The sequence below is a fragment of the Sus scrofa genome, chromosome 13 (genome assembly GCF_054392235.1).
Source record: "Sus scrofa isolate SSC_HxYL_T2T_F1_AM1 chromosome 13, Sscrofa_HxYL_maternal_Yorkshire_Landrace_v2.0, whole genome shotgun sequence".
NCBI classification, from domain to species: domain Eukaryota; kingdom Metazoa; phylum Chordata; class Mammalia; order Artiodactyla; family Suidae; genus Sus; species Sus scrofa.
Genome location: NC_139395.1, coordinates 101,193,713 through 101,210,481, shown reverse-complemented (window position 1 = coordinate 101,210,481; position 16,769 = coordinate 101,193,713). Strand labels below are relative to the sequence as shown.

General features: G+C 32.2%; 1 protein-coding gene across 12 annotated transcripts in view; it reads left to right on the top strand.

The window, feature by feature from the left end:
* The window catches only part of PLOD2 (procollagen-lysine,2-oxoglutarate 5-dioxygenase 2), a 110,176-nt gene that overhangs the window by 86,845 nt on the left and 6,562 nt on the right, over positions 1–16,769 (top strand). For 5 of the 12 annotated variants that reach the window (XR_014824114.1, XR_014824111.1, XM_084989996.1 and 2 more), the window contains 7 exons: positions 2,051–2,176; positions 4,636–4,757; positions 7,790–7,894; positions 10,549–10,674; positions 13,556–13,697; positions 14,786–14,848; positions 15,868–15,981. Coding sequence is in view for 6 of the 12 variants with exons in the window: in XM_084989996.1 (XP_084846122.1) it covers positions 2,051–2,176; positions 4,636–4,757; positions 7,790–7,894; positions 10,549–10,674; positions 13,556–13,697; positions 14,786–14,848; positions 15,868–15,981 (798 nt within the window). In the remaining 6 variants the exon portion in view is untranslated. Of the gene's footprint in view, positions 1–2,050; positions 2,177–4,635; positions 4,758–7,789; positions 7,895–10,548; positions 11,375–11,654; positions 13,698–14,785; positions 14,849–15,867; positions 15,982–16,769 lie in introns of those variants that run through there. The other 7 variants (XR_014824115.1, XR_014824112.1, XM_084989997.1 and 4 more) reach the window with 3 other exon arrangements.

Genomic DNA, 16,769 nt, shown 5'->3' with positions numbered 1-16,769 from the left:
GCCAGTCTCTCAAATAACAAACTGTTTCCTATCTGGAAAGAAAGCCAGAAAATTTCTGAATGAAGCTACATCATGAAGATGTTTAAAAACTCATCCAAATCTTTATTGCAAAGTAATGTCTTCTGGAGGGAGAGTTAAAATTTTTTATCTGTTTGGTCTGCTTTTACATAAACTTTCTGGCGCAAACATAGAAAATATTTTATAATTTTTTATCTTTATTTTTTGTATACAGGAGTAAATCACTAGATTCTTAAATTATGCTTTTTTGTTTTATAGACTGTTGGAAAGGAAAACCATTTTATTATGCAAAATAAATTTCTTCTGTGTTTTATTTGGGCAGTAATTATGATTAGGGACAAAAAATTAAAATTATGTGGGTAATTAAGATCTAGGGCTACCATATTCTTAGATGTGGGCCATAGGTAAGTTTCTTTATATGTAAAATGATAATGGCTATCTCAGAGGATTGGTAGGAGAGTTAAATGAAATTATATATATATAATATATATAATGATATTTTCTATGTATATATTTTATGTATGGTGTGCTAAGCCTTGAGGAATAGGTAACTGTTATGCTATTGTTATCATTAGTATATAAAAATAAGCTTAGATTGATAATGGAGATTTAGCATTTTGAAGCCCATCTCTTTACCTACTAATTTATGTGTTCTGAGTTGCTTAACATTTCTAAATCCCATCTTCCTCATGTGTAAATTTGGGATAATAAATGACTTCTAAGATTATTATGAAATTTAAATGAAATGCATCCCTTCATTTGATGGGGGGAGTTGTCACCCAGTTTTTATTAATTTCCCCTACTAAATTGAGAACTCCTAGAAGGTATTTATTTTGTCCTTAGCTGTTTGTATTTGTTTATTGATTTAGTAATAAATATCTGGGTGAATTGATAATAATGAATTCTTAATGAATTGATAAGAACTACAAAACTGTGTGAGTTGTACTTCAGTGCAAACAAATGTTAAGTTGTAATCCAGATAACAAGAATTTGTGAGGTGCCATGTGTGAAAAGATGGGGGAGAAGAACCTAATTCAGCACTTAACATATATGGTACTTTAAAAAATCTGTAATTTTTATTAAATTTTTTTTATCATTTAAAAACTTTTTTTCTTGCTCAATAGTGCACTATATTTATGTATTTTTTTTCTTTTTATCTTTTGACCTCCTTCACTCACCTGTATGTAATCTGCAATCTGTCTGTAATTTAAATATCTAGAATCTCAGGTTTTAAGATGTGGATTTAAACAGGTATTATAAAAAAATCTTTCATATAGTTCTGGTAGTAATACTATTACATGGTCATTTACTTATGTTTCTCTCTTCCTTCACCATTTGTAAGTTCTTCAAGCCAGGAACTTTCACTCCTTTTTAATGTTGCTTATCACAAGGACTGATAATGATGAATGTTTCAGAATTCTTCAGGCAATAAGTGAAAGATAAACTATCCTCTAAAACTTACCTAACAGAAATTAAGAATATATATGTAAATTGATACAAGATAAAATATATTAGTGAAAGAAAATATCTTTCCATATATAATATAATAATGAAGCAAAATAAAGTACTATCAGTAAAATGATATTGAAGGTTCAGGATAGAAATAAAGTCTCAAATTAACCATTGAACTTCCCAGCCATGGAAACAAGCAGGGAAGCACAATCTGCATTCTGGCTTCTTAGATGAAGCTGTCGGAATAGATTTAGATCTGAAGGAAGTTTCTTTTAGGATTATCGTAAAGGAGGCATTAATTAGTAGAGTAGGGAATAACCTTAATTATAGTCCTATAATAAATATGATAATGTTTCCTCTTTAACCTAAATCACAATGTCAGTGTGTGAGTCAGTAAAATTACTTTGATGGGATCCACAAAAATGCATTTCAAACGTTAGAGAATTGCCGGGGGCAGTCAAATTTAGAAGATGATGTTGTACTGATATTCAAGTGATGTTGAATTGAGTAAGACTTGAATAAAATTTAGAGTATAATCATGCTAATAATCATTTGTTTTTGTGTTTGCCATAAAACAAAGGTCCACCCAAATGTAACAATAGGTGTTTTTATTGAGCAACCAACCCCTTTTCTACCTCGATTTCTGGACACATTGTTGACACTGGATTACCCAAAAGAAGCACTTAAACTCTTTATTCATAACAAAGTAAGTATTTGATAAATGAATATTTTATGTGAAAACTTTTGATTTTATTTGGAATTATTTGTTATTTATTTATGTCTTAATTTAAAAATGCTTGGATTAAATTCAATGGGGATTTTTGAAGTAACTATTGTTTTATTTAGGACCTAAGGATTTTAGAATCTAGAAGCTAGTATCATACGATTGGGATGAACCACGTGAAACTGTCAGTTTTTTTTTGTAGATCAAAAATGATTGGGAGTTCCCGTCGTGGCGCAGTGGTTAATGAATCCGACTAGGAACCATGAGGTTGCGGGTTCGGTCCCTGCCCTTGCTCAGTGGGTTAACGATCCGGCGTTGCCGTGAGCTGTGGTGTAGGTTGCAGACGCGGCTCGGATCCCGCGTTGCTGTGGCTCTGGCGTAGGCTAGTGGCTACAGCTCCGATTCGACCCCTAGCCTGGGAACCTCCATGTGTCGCGGGAGTGGCCCAAGAAATAGCAACAACAACAACAACAGCAAAAAGACAAAAAAAAAAAAAAAATGATTGAATGTCAACCATTTTTATAAACATAGTATATAATGAAGGGATGTTAAAGGGCCTGTAGGCCTTTGCCTTTGTGTTAGTTTTAGTGTTTTCTTTTATAGAACCAGTCATGAATCAGTCATTAAGTTGTTTGCAGCTAATGATAATACCTAACATCAGAACTTGAAATATCTTCCAGACAGAGTATTGTTTGGATTAATCATGCAATAACATGTTTTTCCCCAAAGGATTTTGATACTGTCATTTCCTTCAAAAATATGCAGAGCCTCCCAAATACCTCCCACATATAAAGACATTTTTCCTTGGTATTTTTCCATTTACTTGTCTCTTTCCTGTTAAAACAGTTGGCATGTCATCATCTAGAAAAACTCAATAGCTGTGAAATATGCTCTTCTCTCTTTTGTTCTAATACTTTTTAAAAACAATTTTTTTTCACTTTTTTTAGGGCTACACCCATGGCATATGGAAGTTCCCAGGCTAGGAGTCGAATTGCTACAGCTGCTGGCCTATGCCACAGCCACAGCAATGCAGGATGCGAGACTCGCCTGCGAACTACACCACAGCTCAGGGCAATGCTGGATCCCTGACCCACTGAGAGAGGCCAGGGATTGAACCCTCATCCTCATGGATACTAGTAGGATTCGTTTCCACTGCGCCACAATGTGAACTCCCAATCCTAATACTTTTTAATATTATTCTTCCTTCCTGATGTATATATCAGCTAATCGTTTGCCTTTTCCAGAGATTATTTTGTATTTTCAGAAAGTCACCTAAAATAAGTTTAGAAGGGTGAAGGCATTGAACATTTGCTTTATTAAAATGCATTGTGGGAGTTCCTGTGGTGGTGCAGTGGTTAACGGATCCAACTAGGAAACATGAGGTTACGGGTTTGATCCCTGACCTTGCTCAGTGGGTTGAGCATCCGGTGTTGCTGGGAGCTGTGGTTGTAGGTCGCAGACACGGCTTGGATCTGGCATTGCTGTGGCTCTGGTGTAGCTTGGTGTAGCTGTACAGCTCCGATTGGACCCCTAGCCTGGGAACCTCCATATGATGTGGAGCAAAAAGACCAAAAATAAATAAATAAATAAAATAAAATGCATTGTGATATGTCTTACACTGTTTTTATGTACTGTTTATTTATATTTTTCCTCCTTTCATAGGACTTAAAATACTTTGATTGCAGGAGTTTTTAATCTTCTGTTCTTTTATTTAAAATTAACTCCATGGAGCTTTTATAAGTAGTTTTAACAAGCTGTGAAAAGTTTGAAAAAATGCTTGGTGAGACTTGGTACATTAAAAGCCTGTGAAATACTCTAATGATAGAGATAATCTTATCAAAACTTTAGCACAGTTGAATCACACTAATTTGATGACTTCTCAAGTTGATGATTTTTTTCATATCCTTACTTCCTTATTCATAAAATTTTGTTGACTTTCCCTTCTTTTTGTAAAAAACCAACTTTTTATGTATCATTAATTTTTATCTTCTGCCTAAAAATCATATTATAATATTTATTTTATAAAAAATATAGTTATAAAAATCTATTAGATTTAATAATATTTTATGGATTTTTTACAGTACACGTCTTAAGATTCTCAGGACACAAGCCGTTTTTTCCTCTGAAGTTGGAAGCATTTTATAGCACTCAGGATTTAGATATTAATGCAAGGACTTGTCTAGGAGTAGATGATAAAAACTTTGAAATAATTTTTTTTTAAAGTTTATAGGTATCTTATTTCTTCATATGATATTTAGATAACATTTAAATATAATAAGCTTAATATGTTTAGCGTTTTGTCTGTAACTGAGTGAATATGTGAATTGTGGAATTTACAATTTTGAATGTAAAGCCATCCCTACATATGAATATTTATGGTCTTTTTTCTCACTACTTTTTGTTTTTTTTAACTAATTTTCAAATTTTTAAATATGTTACAGGAAGTTTATCATGAAAAGAACATCAAAGTATTTTTTGATAAAGCTAAACATGAAATTACTACTATAAAAATAGTAGGACCAGAAGAAAACCTAAGTCAAGCTGAAGCCAGAAACATGGGAATGTATGTTTCAATAAATTTAAATTCAACAGTATTTCCTAAAGAAACTTTAAAAAGAAAATTAACTTTTCTTCAAAGTTAATATCCTAAACTTGGATGTCTCAGCTGTGTGTGTGCATTTGTATGTGCATGCTTATGTTTTTGCCCACATGTGAACATGCCTCTGCTGTTAGACTGTGTGTTTGTATATATTTATGTATAAATGTCCATAAAATTATTTCTGTTTTTATTTTAATGGCAAAGAGTCAATCTATGCAATCAGACTATTAATTGAACTTCAGATTAAGAGTTTAAAAATCCTCAAATGAATAACGTGACTGATATGGTAGTGATTTCAGTGTACATTATTGGAAGGTTGTATGTAGCAAAAATGTGTTTCAGACATTCTAGTTGCCTGCTGATCTAAATAGTACTATAATCCTCAGAAGAAATATTTTAGGTCCTTTTTTAGCCCCTTTAATACTTCAGGCAGATTGCTAATAAGATTTTGGTAATAGTAAAGTCAATCATCTATTCAGTCAATGTTAATGGGTTTTGCCAATCTGTGGGTTAGGAGCTGTGATAAAAAGATGACTAAGACATGGTGACTTCTCAGTAGGAGTTGTTCTTGTCTTGTGGTATAGAAGCTCTGGGCCCAAAGTGATGGATAGTGCCTTTGTGGGGGTAAACGAGCCTTGGAAAACCCAAACAGATGTTATTTCTAATGGTTCTATAACTTAATCATCAAAGTACCTCAGGTCCACATTTAGAATTTATTTTCTATATTTTAAAAAATTTTGTATGTGCTCTGTTGTGTATGACTTTGCCTCAACAGTGTTTTTCTTATTCACTCATGTCATTACAATTATCAGCATTTCATTCCTTTTCATTTCTGACTAGGATTTTATTACATGAATATACTACAGTGGTTTATACACTCTCTTATTGATAGACATTGGGTTATGTCCAGTTTGGGGCCATGATGAAGAACACTGCTAATGAAGATTCTTTATTAGAAGTATGAATATGTGTGTGGTGTGTGTGTGTACATATGCTTTCTATATTTGGAGAAAATACCAAGAAGTGGACTAAGTAGGGCATAGGGTTAGGGTAGATGTATGTTTAACTTTATAAGAAACTGATAAATAATCCAAAATAGTCTCATCATTTTACACTTGTAACAGCAAGGTAACAGAGCTCCAGTTGCCCCACATGCTTGCCAATACTTGATATTTTCGATCTTTTTAATTTTAGCCATCCTATTGGGTAAGAAAAGGTATCTTAGAGTGATAGTAATTTCATTCCCTAATGACTGATTCCATATTCTTGTATTAGTTGGCCATTTATATATCTTCAGTATCCAGATCTTTTGTGCATTTTTATTTACATTGGGTTGTCTTTCTATTTATATATTTATAGAAGTTCTTTATTCTGTATATAAAATCTGTCTACCTGTCTAAATCTATAATTATATCTATATCTGTAATGTTTTAGGAATATTTTTTCTATTCTGTAGCTTTCTTTTTTGCTTTTAAAATATTATCTATTAAGATCTTAATAGATAATACTAATAGATATTAAAATACCTAAAATAACATAATATTAATAGATATTAAAAAGAGGAGAAATTTTAACTTTAATAAAATTTTACTTTTTTTTCTTTATACTCCATGCTTTGGGGTTTATTTTTATTTAAGAAATCTTTCTTATTCTGATGTCATGAAGACATTCTTTGGAATTTTTCTTTTATGAGCTTTATTGTTCTAGCATTTATGTTTAAGATGCTTCAATCTACAATTCATCTTGAATACATTTTTGGAGGATGTCAGGGTCAAATTTTATTCTTTGCAATTGAAATTCCAGTTGTTTCAACACTCCTTTTTAATTTAAGGCTTTTCTTTCCCTCCTTAATTGACTTGGCCTTGATCAGAAATTAGCTGGCTTAGTATTTATGCGTGATTGTGAACTCTTTATTCTGTTTTGTTGCTCTAAGATCAGTGCCACACTTAATTACTAGACATTTATCTTAATCTTGAAATCATGTGGTATAAATTCTTTAATTTTTTCCAAGGTAATTTTGGCTAATTTTTAAAAATTTTATTTATTATTTTTATTGAGGTATAATTAACATTAAATATTATATCAGTTTCAGATATACAACATAATGATTCAATACTTGTATACATTGTGAAATAATCACAATAATTGTAGTTACCATCTGTCACCCTTCATAGTTAGAGAATTAAAGATTTTTTTTTGCACAAGTTTAACAAGCTTTCCTATCTGGTGTCCTGTTTGACAATTGTTTAGAAACAAATGTGTTACGGAGACAAACACTGACACTAGCAGAGAATGATGACTAGGATCAGCAGTGAGAGGGGAAATCAGAAAGAAAGAATCCCAAATGCAGAAACCATAATATTTGGAAGTTTGTCATGTGTTATGAGAGGTTTGTTCCTTTATGTTCCTGAAATAATGCTGCACTTTCTACCAAAAAAAAACCTATATCATAATCAGTGCCCCCTAATAAGAAGTGGGGAAGTAACTTAATCTTAGAAAGAACTCCATGCAAATTAACTGTAAAAAGCATTAATACCTAAAGAGGTAGACACTTGTACCTCCAGGATTGACTTAAAACTGAATTATTGAATATGTAGAATTTTGCACTGCGAGTGTGTGTTTGTGTGTGTGTGCAATAAACATTTTGTTTTGTTAAAAAAGTTGTTGATAAATACATTAGAATAAATTATGCATCCCTTTCAGAGAGAATTAAATGGCGAACTATTAATTGCCTTTCTGACCAGATGTTTTATGCTTGAAAGTATTCAGTGACTTGAGAATATATTTCACTTGCCCTAGAATTCTTAGTGTTGATCTACTCATGAACATCTGTTTTGATAAATTGACCATTTTGAAAGTTATTTATTTTTCCTTTTGGATATTGTCTTAAAATTTTATTAGAAAAGTATGTTAAAGAAACTTTGCATGTGAGTTTTATGTTAATATTTTTAACCAGCAAATATTTATTTTAATTCTTATTTCTTTTTCTATGTTAGGGATTTTTGCCGTCAAGATGAAAACTGTAATTATTACTTTAGTGTGGATGCAGATGTTGTTTTGACAAATCCAAGGACTTTAAAAATTTTGATTGAACAAAACAGGTACTCTTTGTGATTCAGTGTCAATTTAATTTTGAAATAATAATAGTTATTTTCTGTTTTTACATGGACATACTATTATAATTGCTTACCTGTGTTCAGCAAATTAAGGGAACACGTGTAAGGTTATTTTCCACACCTTATAAACTTTCAATTCTAAGTAATTAGTTTTCTTTTAAGGATACAAGATAGAAAACAACCTGCTGAAATTACAAGTATTTAATATTAGTTACTATTATAAATGTGATGTTTATCAATTATATCTAGCCTATTTTCTATTTAAAGCTAGATGAAGTTGTGATACATCTATAAAATTTGGAATTGGTTGATTTTCTACAGATAATTTTTTTTTATTTGTCATTTTTCTATTTCTTGGGCTGCTCCTGCAGCCTATGGAGGTTCCCAGGCTAGGGGTCGAATCAGAGCTGTAGCCCCTGGCCTACGCCAGAGCCACAGCAACGCAGGATCCGAGCCGCGTCTGCAACCTACACCACAGCTCAGGACAACGCCGGATCCTTAACCCACTGAGCAAGGCCAGGGACCGAATCCACAACCTCATGGTTCCTAGTTGGATTCATTAACCACTGAGCCACAAATGGAACTCCGTCTACAGATTATTTTGAAAGTAGAATTTCATGAAACTTCTGACCCCAAAAGTTATTACAGAGTTGCAGTTTCTTAGAATTTGAAATAATTTTCTGGCTATTTTATTCCATAGTCAGATCTGTTATTTTATTTAGAAAAGAATTAATTATCACTGGGCAGTCCCAGTTTTCATTTAAAGGAATTGAAATTCAGAAAAGGACCATCTGTATCAGCTTATAATAATATTAATTTTCATTTATTAATACTCCTACTGCTAAAGGTACTTTTAATACTCCCACTGATAGCTCATCTTTAATGAGTGCTTATTAAATGTCAAGTATTGTTTTATGTATGTTCATGTATGTTAACACAGGTATTTCTCTTAACAGATAGAATGGTTATCAATGACATGTTAGAATTAGTTTTTACTTTGCCGAGTAAAATATGTAAGAAGTCTATTGTGGTCTGCTAAACTATCCTTCATATACTTTGTTAACTTAAGAATTCAATTATTACTCCAAAATCTAAGACCTCCCAATCTTAATCTTATAATTCCATGCTCAAAAATTTTAAGGCACACAATAGATGGAGTTTGATTTTCAATGTTTCTTTGCCTAAATGTTTTTGTCAGGCAGCTAGGATTATAAACTACAGATTACAAGATTTTTTTCTATTAAATATTTGATCTTGTTCGTTACTGACATTGAATTATCATTCATTAAGTTAACATAATGTGCAGATTCTAATTATGTTTTTATTTCCAATATTGTAGGTTTTCTAAACCAAACAAAATATAAATGTATGTGGTTAATATCTTATTTCAATAGAAACTAGAAAAAATAAACTATAATCATTATTTTGCATGAAGTGTATTTACAGACTATTTGACACTTTTCCATAGGTAAGAGAAAGGGCATACCTGGTCTTCACAAGATTGGAGTGTTGTGAAATAGGGATGTTCCCAGGCCAGGGATCAAACCAGAGCTATAGCAGTGACAGCACCAATTCCTTAATCAGGAGGCCACCAGGGAACTCCCAAAAACAGGTTTTTTTTCTGTGTGTGAAAAATAGTTGATACATAAACTTCTTCTTGGAGAAGTTGTGTGAGCTTTTCTTAAAAATTGCGTGACACCACCACAATTTACTTCATTTAAAAATAATTCTAGTGGAACTTGAGATCTTGTTACCTCATTTGGAAAATGTTGACATATTATAAATTAGATTTTCTTGAGAAGAAAGCCAGCAAGTTCTGAATATATAACATGTGCTGGTCTCAAAGTGGCTGCTTCCCTGGTAGCTAGTGAGACATTACGCTATGACAGTTACTTTCTATTTTGTTTTCTAAAATAGTCAAAAGACCAGAAAAATGTTTAGTATTGCCAGGGATAGCCCAGCCCATTTTAAACGTTAAAAAAAAACAAAAAACAAAAAAAAAAAACATACTTTAAAGTAATTCAGAACTTAAAGGAAAACTGGCCTCTTTACAAATATATCAGTCCATTTTCATACATTTTTTTTATTCAGCAGGTATTTATTGGATACCTTAATGCACCAGGGACTGTTAACATCTGCCTAACAATGAAAATATTTGATTTCATTTGGTATAATTTTTGAAATACTAAAATAATTAAGCAATTAATGTTGTTCCACTTTTTTTGGATATAAGTATGATACTTTCACAAGTTTTTATACTCATTTGCATTATCAATTAGTTTTTATTTTTCATTAGTCTTTTTAACAAACATCTTTGAAAATCAGCAGTGTGCTTATTTAAGAAAAAGTGTTAGGGGGTTCCCTCATGGCTCAGTGGGCTAAGGATCCAGCATGGTCACTGCTATGGCTTGGGTCACTGCTATGGTGCTGGTTGGCCTGGGAACTTACATATGCCACAGGTGTGGCCAAAAAAAAAAAAAAGAATTAAGTGTGGGGAAGAAATTCTTCTATTTGACTTTTAGTTTTTTGCATGTGTGTTAAATTAACTATTTCGTTTTCTGTCATATTAAGCCCCAAACACATAATTCTGTGGCAATTAAAAAATAATTATGTTGATTTGTTTTTCTCTCTCTCTTTAGAAAGATCATTGCTCCTCTTGTAACTCGTCATGGAAAGTTGTGGTCCAACTTCTGGGGGGCATTGAGTCCTGATGGATATTATGCTCGATCTGAAGATTATGTAGATATTGTTCAAGGGAACAGAGTGTAAGTTATTTGATTTGATCTTTTAATGTAAAATGCCTTTATCTAAAGATATGACCTTGTTTATAATATTATATTGACTTTTCAAAAATTATTCATCTCTTTTTTATGTTAAATAGAAATTTGAAGACTGAGACCACTTGCAATCCTGCAATACTAATGTAAAACTGATATTTAAAAAATGGTTCTTAAAGTTCTAAATTGTCAAAGGCAAAAATTCACAATAGTATGAATACTAAGAGATGATATGTGATTACCGTGGGGAGTCATCTTATGGTTGTTAGAAGAGGAATATTCTTTAAACTTTGGAAAGGGAATTTAGTTTAGCTAATTTACTTAGTGACCAGGGTAAGGTTGTTCCATAGCTTATAAAATTTACAAATGAACAAATAAAGGCACCAACAACCAAACCTTCCAACATTTCCTAATGGAAGAGTTTTCTTTGTGAAATAGTTAATATTATGCTCTAAAGAGAAATTTCTTAAACAGTATGATTTCTAATTCTAGAGTTTGAAAAGAATATGCTTGCTACAAAGTATGTGCATGATCGATATTTACTTCAATTTACTTCAGAGTTGACTCTATCCATCTATCTTTCTTTCATCTATGTATGTCTCTATCTATGTATCTATGTATCTGTCTATGTATCTATGTATCTATCTATCTTTTTAGGGCCATACCTGTGGCACATGAAAGTTCCCAGGCTAGGGGTCGAATAGGAGCTGTAACTGCCAACCTATGCCACAGCCACAGCAACGCCAGATTCGAGTCTCATCTGTGACATGCCACAGCTTGCAGCAATGTTGGATCCTTAACCAATTGATCAAGGCCAGAGATTGAACCTGCATCCTCATGGATACTAGTCAGTTTCTTAACCTGCTGAGCCACAATGGGAACTCTCAGCAGTTGATTTTTTTTTTTTTTTTTTTTTTTGTCTTTTTGCCTTTTCTAGGGCCACTCCTGTGGCATATGGAGGTTCCCAGGCTAGGGGTCGAATTGGAGCTGTAGCTGCCAGCCTACGCCACAACCACAGCAACACAGGATCCAAGCCCACGTCTGTGACCTACACCACAGCTCACGGAGGCCTCGCCGGATGCTTAACCCACTGAGCAAGGCCCAGGGATCAAACCCACAACCTCATGGTTCCTAGTCGGATTCGTTAAGAACTGAGCCACAAAGGGATCTCCAGCAGTTGATATTTTTAAACTAAAAAGTAGTAGTTTTTTTTTTTTCCCCCCAAGGTAATGTTAGGGAAAAATGTCATTCTTTTTTTCATGCAGATGATGGACCAGAGGGACTGAGACATGAAATGTTTTTCCTAATTTCTCAGATATACCAGCTCTATTAAAAAGGAAAAGCATTCTTTCAAGACTAAAGATACGTGTCCTTAAATTTAGATTTAAAAAAAATCACACACTTCTTATTGAATAGTTGAATAGTAAAGAAATGTTTTGCTTGTGAAAATTATAATAGGTGTGAAAACAGTAGTAAATATGAATGATGTAAACATGATAAATGCTTTTTTAGGCGCAGTTAAGAAACACGATAGCTGAGAAAACACTATTAGGATATTCTGTTTTTTCAAAGCACTTTAACTGTTTTTGGGATGATTCGTATAGACCATATGCCTGATACTGTCTGTGGCTATAGCAGAAATAGGCTTCACAGAAGTAGAAATAGAGAACTCATACTCATTTCAGTTGCTTTAGGCGTGGGTGCTTTTCTGTCCACATGTCTGTCATTGTTGGTCTAAAATGTAAGCAAAGTAATGAAGTTGAAGTTTTTGATTTAGTTAGTAGAAGAATACACGTTGTGAACAAAGGCTATATGAAGGAATGACATCCTATGACGTGTATGTGATTTCCTTCAAAACTAAAACACTTTACACTCGACCAGTGATTAATTTCTGAATTTTGCTGACACATTATATATATTTTAATGCTATTTCCTTTGAGGCTCATCTAGTAAAACAAAATGATGTTACACATATTGCTTTTAATATCTAACTACATTTCCTTGATCAAGATCTTTCCTTTCTGTGATATAGAGTCAATGGGCATATTCCTTCAGGTGAAATCTCTGTTACACTGTTTTTAGGAAATGAGTCCTTTTCAGAGTAAAGAGGCAAGTGTAGGAAAGAATGAAAGACAAAATAAAAATGTCTCCCAACACTATGCACTTCTAGCTATCTCTTTATGTCTTTCTTTTTCTACAATTGAGACAGATTAATGAATTTCAAAAGATTATATTTTACGAGAATTTTAGGCAGCTTTCAAAGGTGTGATAGTAAATGTCTAACTGGTTCTCAGGCTTTGAGGATGTCCTGATTTGTAGCATTTGCCCATTTCTGTGGTCTGAATACTTAACACCATGATTGATTTCAAGCTTCTAATGTGAAATCACTAAGTACAAACTTGGAAAGGGATGCTAAATTCTCTAGGGAGCCATTGTGAGCAGGCTGTAATACAGCATGGGCTACATGTGATATTTTTCTATTGAATTGCTTTATCTTCAACGTACAGCACGATACTATACTCCAGCTGTGTCAACAAACTGTCATTTTGGATGACAGCCAAAATGTGAAACATATCAACCTTAAAATGAAGTTTATATAGGGAGATAGTGATTATCCCATGATAATGTAGTGTTTAGCAAGTAATCTCATATATATATATGTATATAAATAACAGTATATTCATATATATCTATCACATATGTATATATATGTAAGATATCATTAAATATGTTTGTATTTGTGTGTAACTTGACTCAGAAATTTAGTATATACAAAATTTAAAAACATACAGTGCATTTATTTTAAAAACTTAAAAATATAAATATTTTATATTTGTGGTATTTTGGAATGTCTTATCTTTACTTTCAGAGGGATATGGAATGTCCCATACATGGCTAATGTATACTTAATTAAAGGAAAGACACTCCGGTCAGAGATGAATGAAAGGAACTATTTTGTTCGTGATAAATTGGATCCTGATATGGCACTTTGCCGAAATGCTAGAGAAATGGTAGGGTATACAGTGATGGCTTGCTTCAGTGTCTCTATAAGATGGCTTGCTTTACCAGTTGTGTCATGTGTTTTGGTGCCCTTTTTTCTTTCTAATTTGTTAAGTACTAGCCAATTCTTTTGGTTCTGTTTTTAAAAATCGGGAGCAATTTTGGAGATTAAGTTACCTGTAGAAACGACTTGAAAAAAATTAGATTCAGTGCTTAGGCTAATTCACAAGCAATAATAAACATGGATTTGTTACAAATCAGGTTTGCAGTAGTGAAAACCTGACTTAATTAAACTTAACTAGATAAAACCCAGGTAAAATCATATACATATTAAAAAAAAGAAAAATACTTTTGTTCTGAAATCAGTATCCATATTTTCTCTATTGTTATTAACTCCATACTCTCAAAAAGAAGATTCTTTAACACTAAACTGAGGATTGAAATACAGTCTATTTAATCTATGTGAAAAAAATTAATGATACTTTGCTGTTCTACAAATATACTTTTATTACAAAACTTAAATGATTATAGAAAATAGTTTGTTTTTCCAAGTGTGTAAATATACCTTAAAGTGTTTTATGTGGTTTTCTGTTTTACACGTAATTGGATTATTCAAATTTATATAAGCAAATGTGATATGAGGAAAAATCAGAAAAGTTGGCAAGTACTTTTTTTCTAGTTTATTTTGGCATGGATTGTTTGAATATATTTGTTTTTCCTATAAACCTTTGTCCATTGTTATATTGAATGTACTTAGTATCTGTGATTGTAATTTGTGCTCTTGTTTGGCTAATTTGACTCAACAGCGCATCCTGGAATGGCCTCTCTTACACATTTTTTCCTATGTCTTCATTTTGTATCTAATGAAAATTCTACTAAGGAATGAGCTTGGATTTATGTTTGACCAAAAGGAAAAAAAAAAAAAAAGCTGAAGTTGTTTCTTTGTGTGCGCTATAAGCTTTGCTTGTTCTGCATGTTGTCTGTGAAGGACATTTCAGACTGTCAGCTTTTGATCAAGGGCTGCTATTTTTATTTACCTAAGAATACCTGAGAGAGTGGGTGTGCAGGTCAACTTACCCAATCCTTCTCTTCATTTTAGACTTTACAAAGGGAAAAAGACTCCCCTACTCCGGAAACATTCCAAATGCTCAGCCCCCCAAAGGTGTTATTTTTATTTATTTTTATTTATTTTTGTTTGATTAATTTTGTTTGTTTAATTAAAATACTAGATACGGTACATTGCCTACAAGTAAAATTTCGTTAAGAGTCTTCTTTCCATTCAGCTTGGTGTAAAAATGTTGATATTCATTGGTTTTGAATCTATGTGCGTGTGTTTTGCGTGTTGAGAGCAGGCATTGTGTGATGTTCACCTCTGAGTTCTTTGGGCTGATTTATATTTTGTGGTTGACAGATGAGAAAATTAAATCCCAATCACTTTCAGTAGTTTTTCTAATTTTTTTTCTGTTAAGGGAGAGAAGCGGGAGGAGTAAGTATAAAGTACATCCTGATTAAAATGAGATTTGGGTACTATTCACTAATTTTTTTTTTTTAATGAAAAACTAACCCTTTTACCATTAAAACAGGTGCAAAAAGAAACAACCTTACCTTAATGGTGTTTGCCACACTTATTTGGTTTGGGGCAAGGACAGGAGACTGATTTTCTGTAGGTGCCTCATTATACAGGAGTGATTTCTATGTTCAGTCTTTAAATATCAGGACAGTAAAAGTATGAAATAGACTGACAAAATAAAACTGACATTTGAATTCTTGTCTTAAAATGTGGTATCTTCTTTGAAAGGGAAAGAAGCCAAAAGAGGTATAATTAATTGCACTTTGGTGTCTCAAAAATATTTCTTCTTTCAAACAGGAATTTTTTTTCCCCGATGTCTACATCTAGAACCAATGAGAAAGGGACAAAAACAGTCATTCTTCTTCTTTTTTTTCAGTTGAGTTTCAGTGCTGTCAGTAGTTTTGTATGGCATTTGAATTCATAATTAATCAATTTTTTATTTCTGTAATGTTAAATAATGCATGTTTTGTATGAAAAATAAAAATGCATGTTCCCGAATGAAATACAAAAGTTGAAATTAATATCGCCAGTATATTTTTCCCTTGTTTAGACGTATTTTCTTGTACTTTGCTCCTCCAAGATTATTAATACTGTTATTTTTTGGCACATAGGGTGTGTTTATGTACGTTTCTAATAGACATGAATTTGGAAGACTGTTATCAACTGCTAATTATAATATCTCCCATTATCACAATGACCTCTGGCAGATATTTGAAAATCCTGTGGTATGTATTTCATGCTTAGCTTTCATTTATTACTTATTTTCATATAAATTTAAAAGGATATAAATAAATTGGGTTAATATGAAAATGTGGTAAGAAGCTTTAAAATTATTTTAAATTATATTTTAAAAATATATTATTAATTACATTTCTTGACCAAGAACTTTCTTTTTAAAGACAGGTTTGAGCAAGGGAATTATCAGTTTCTTTAATTCTCCTGATACTTCTGTTTCAGATATTCAGAAGCAACAAATTTTTAATCACAGTTTCAGAAAAAAAAATTTCACATGTAGCTCACATGTGACATTACATTTTGACTTTCAGGAAGAAAATTCAAGAAGTTAGTTTGGAAAGTACATTTTATTTTATCATTTGGTTTATTTTTTATAACAATTTTGTGAATGTACACCAAAGATAGCCAGAGAAAATTGCAGAATAAGTGGATTCGGCATATGTAGAAATTCTTAAGTTGAGGAAACAATTTTCTTTTCAAGCCCAAATTATTTTTCTTAAAGATTTAAATCATGCAGGAATTGAATCATCTTTTTTTGTCTTAATGGGCTGGTTTTCTTTAGTCAACTGGCACATTTATTCAAAGGAAAATACTCTCTTGAATCTCTGTAATACTACTATTTATGGTTTTCACTTGCCAATAGTAAAAGTTTTAAGTTACGAAGACTCAATCCACCTGATCAAAATTGCCTTTTGTAGGAGTAGTTGACATTTGAAAATAGTAAATGTAATGGTCTCTGAAACTCTCTTCAGTGGAAAAAGCATATCCTTTGCCCTTT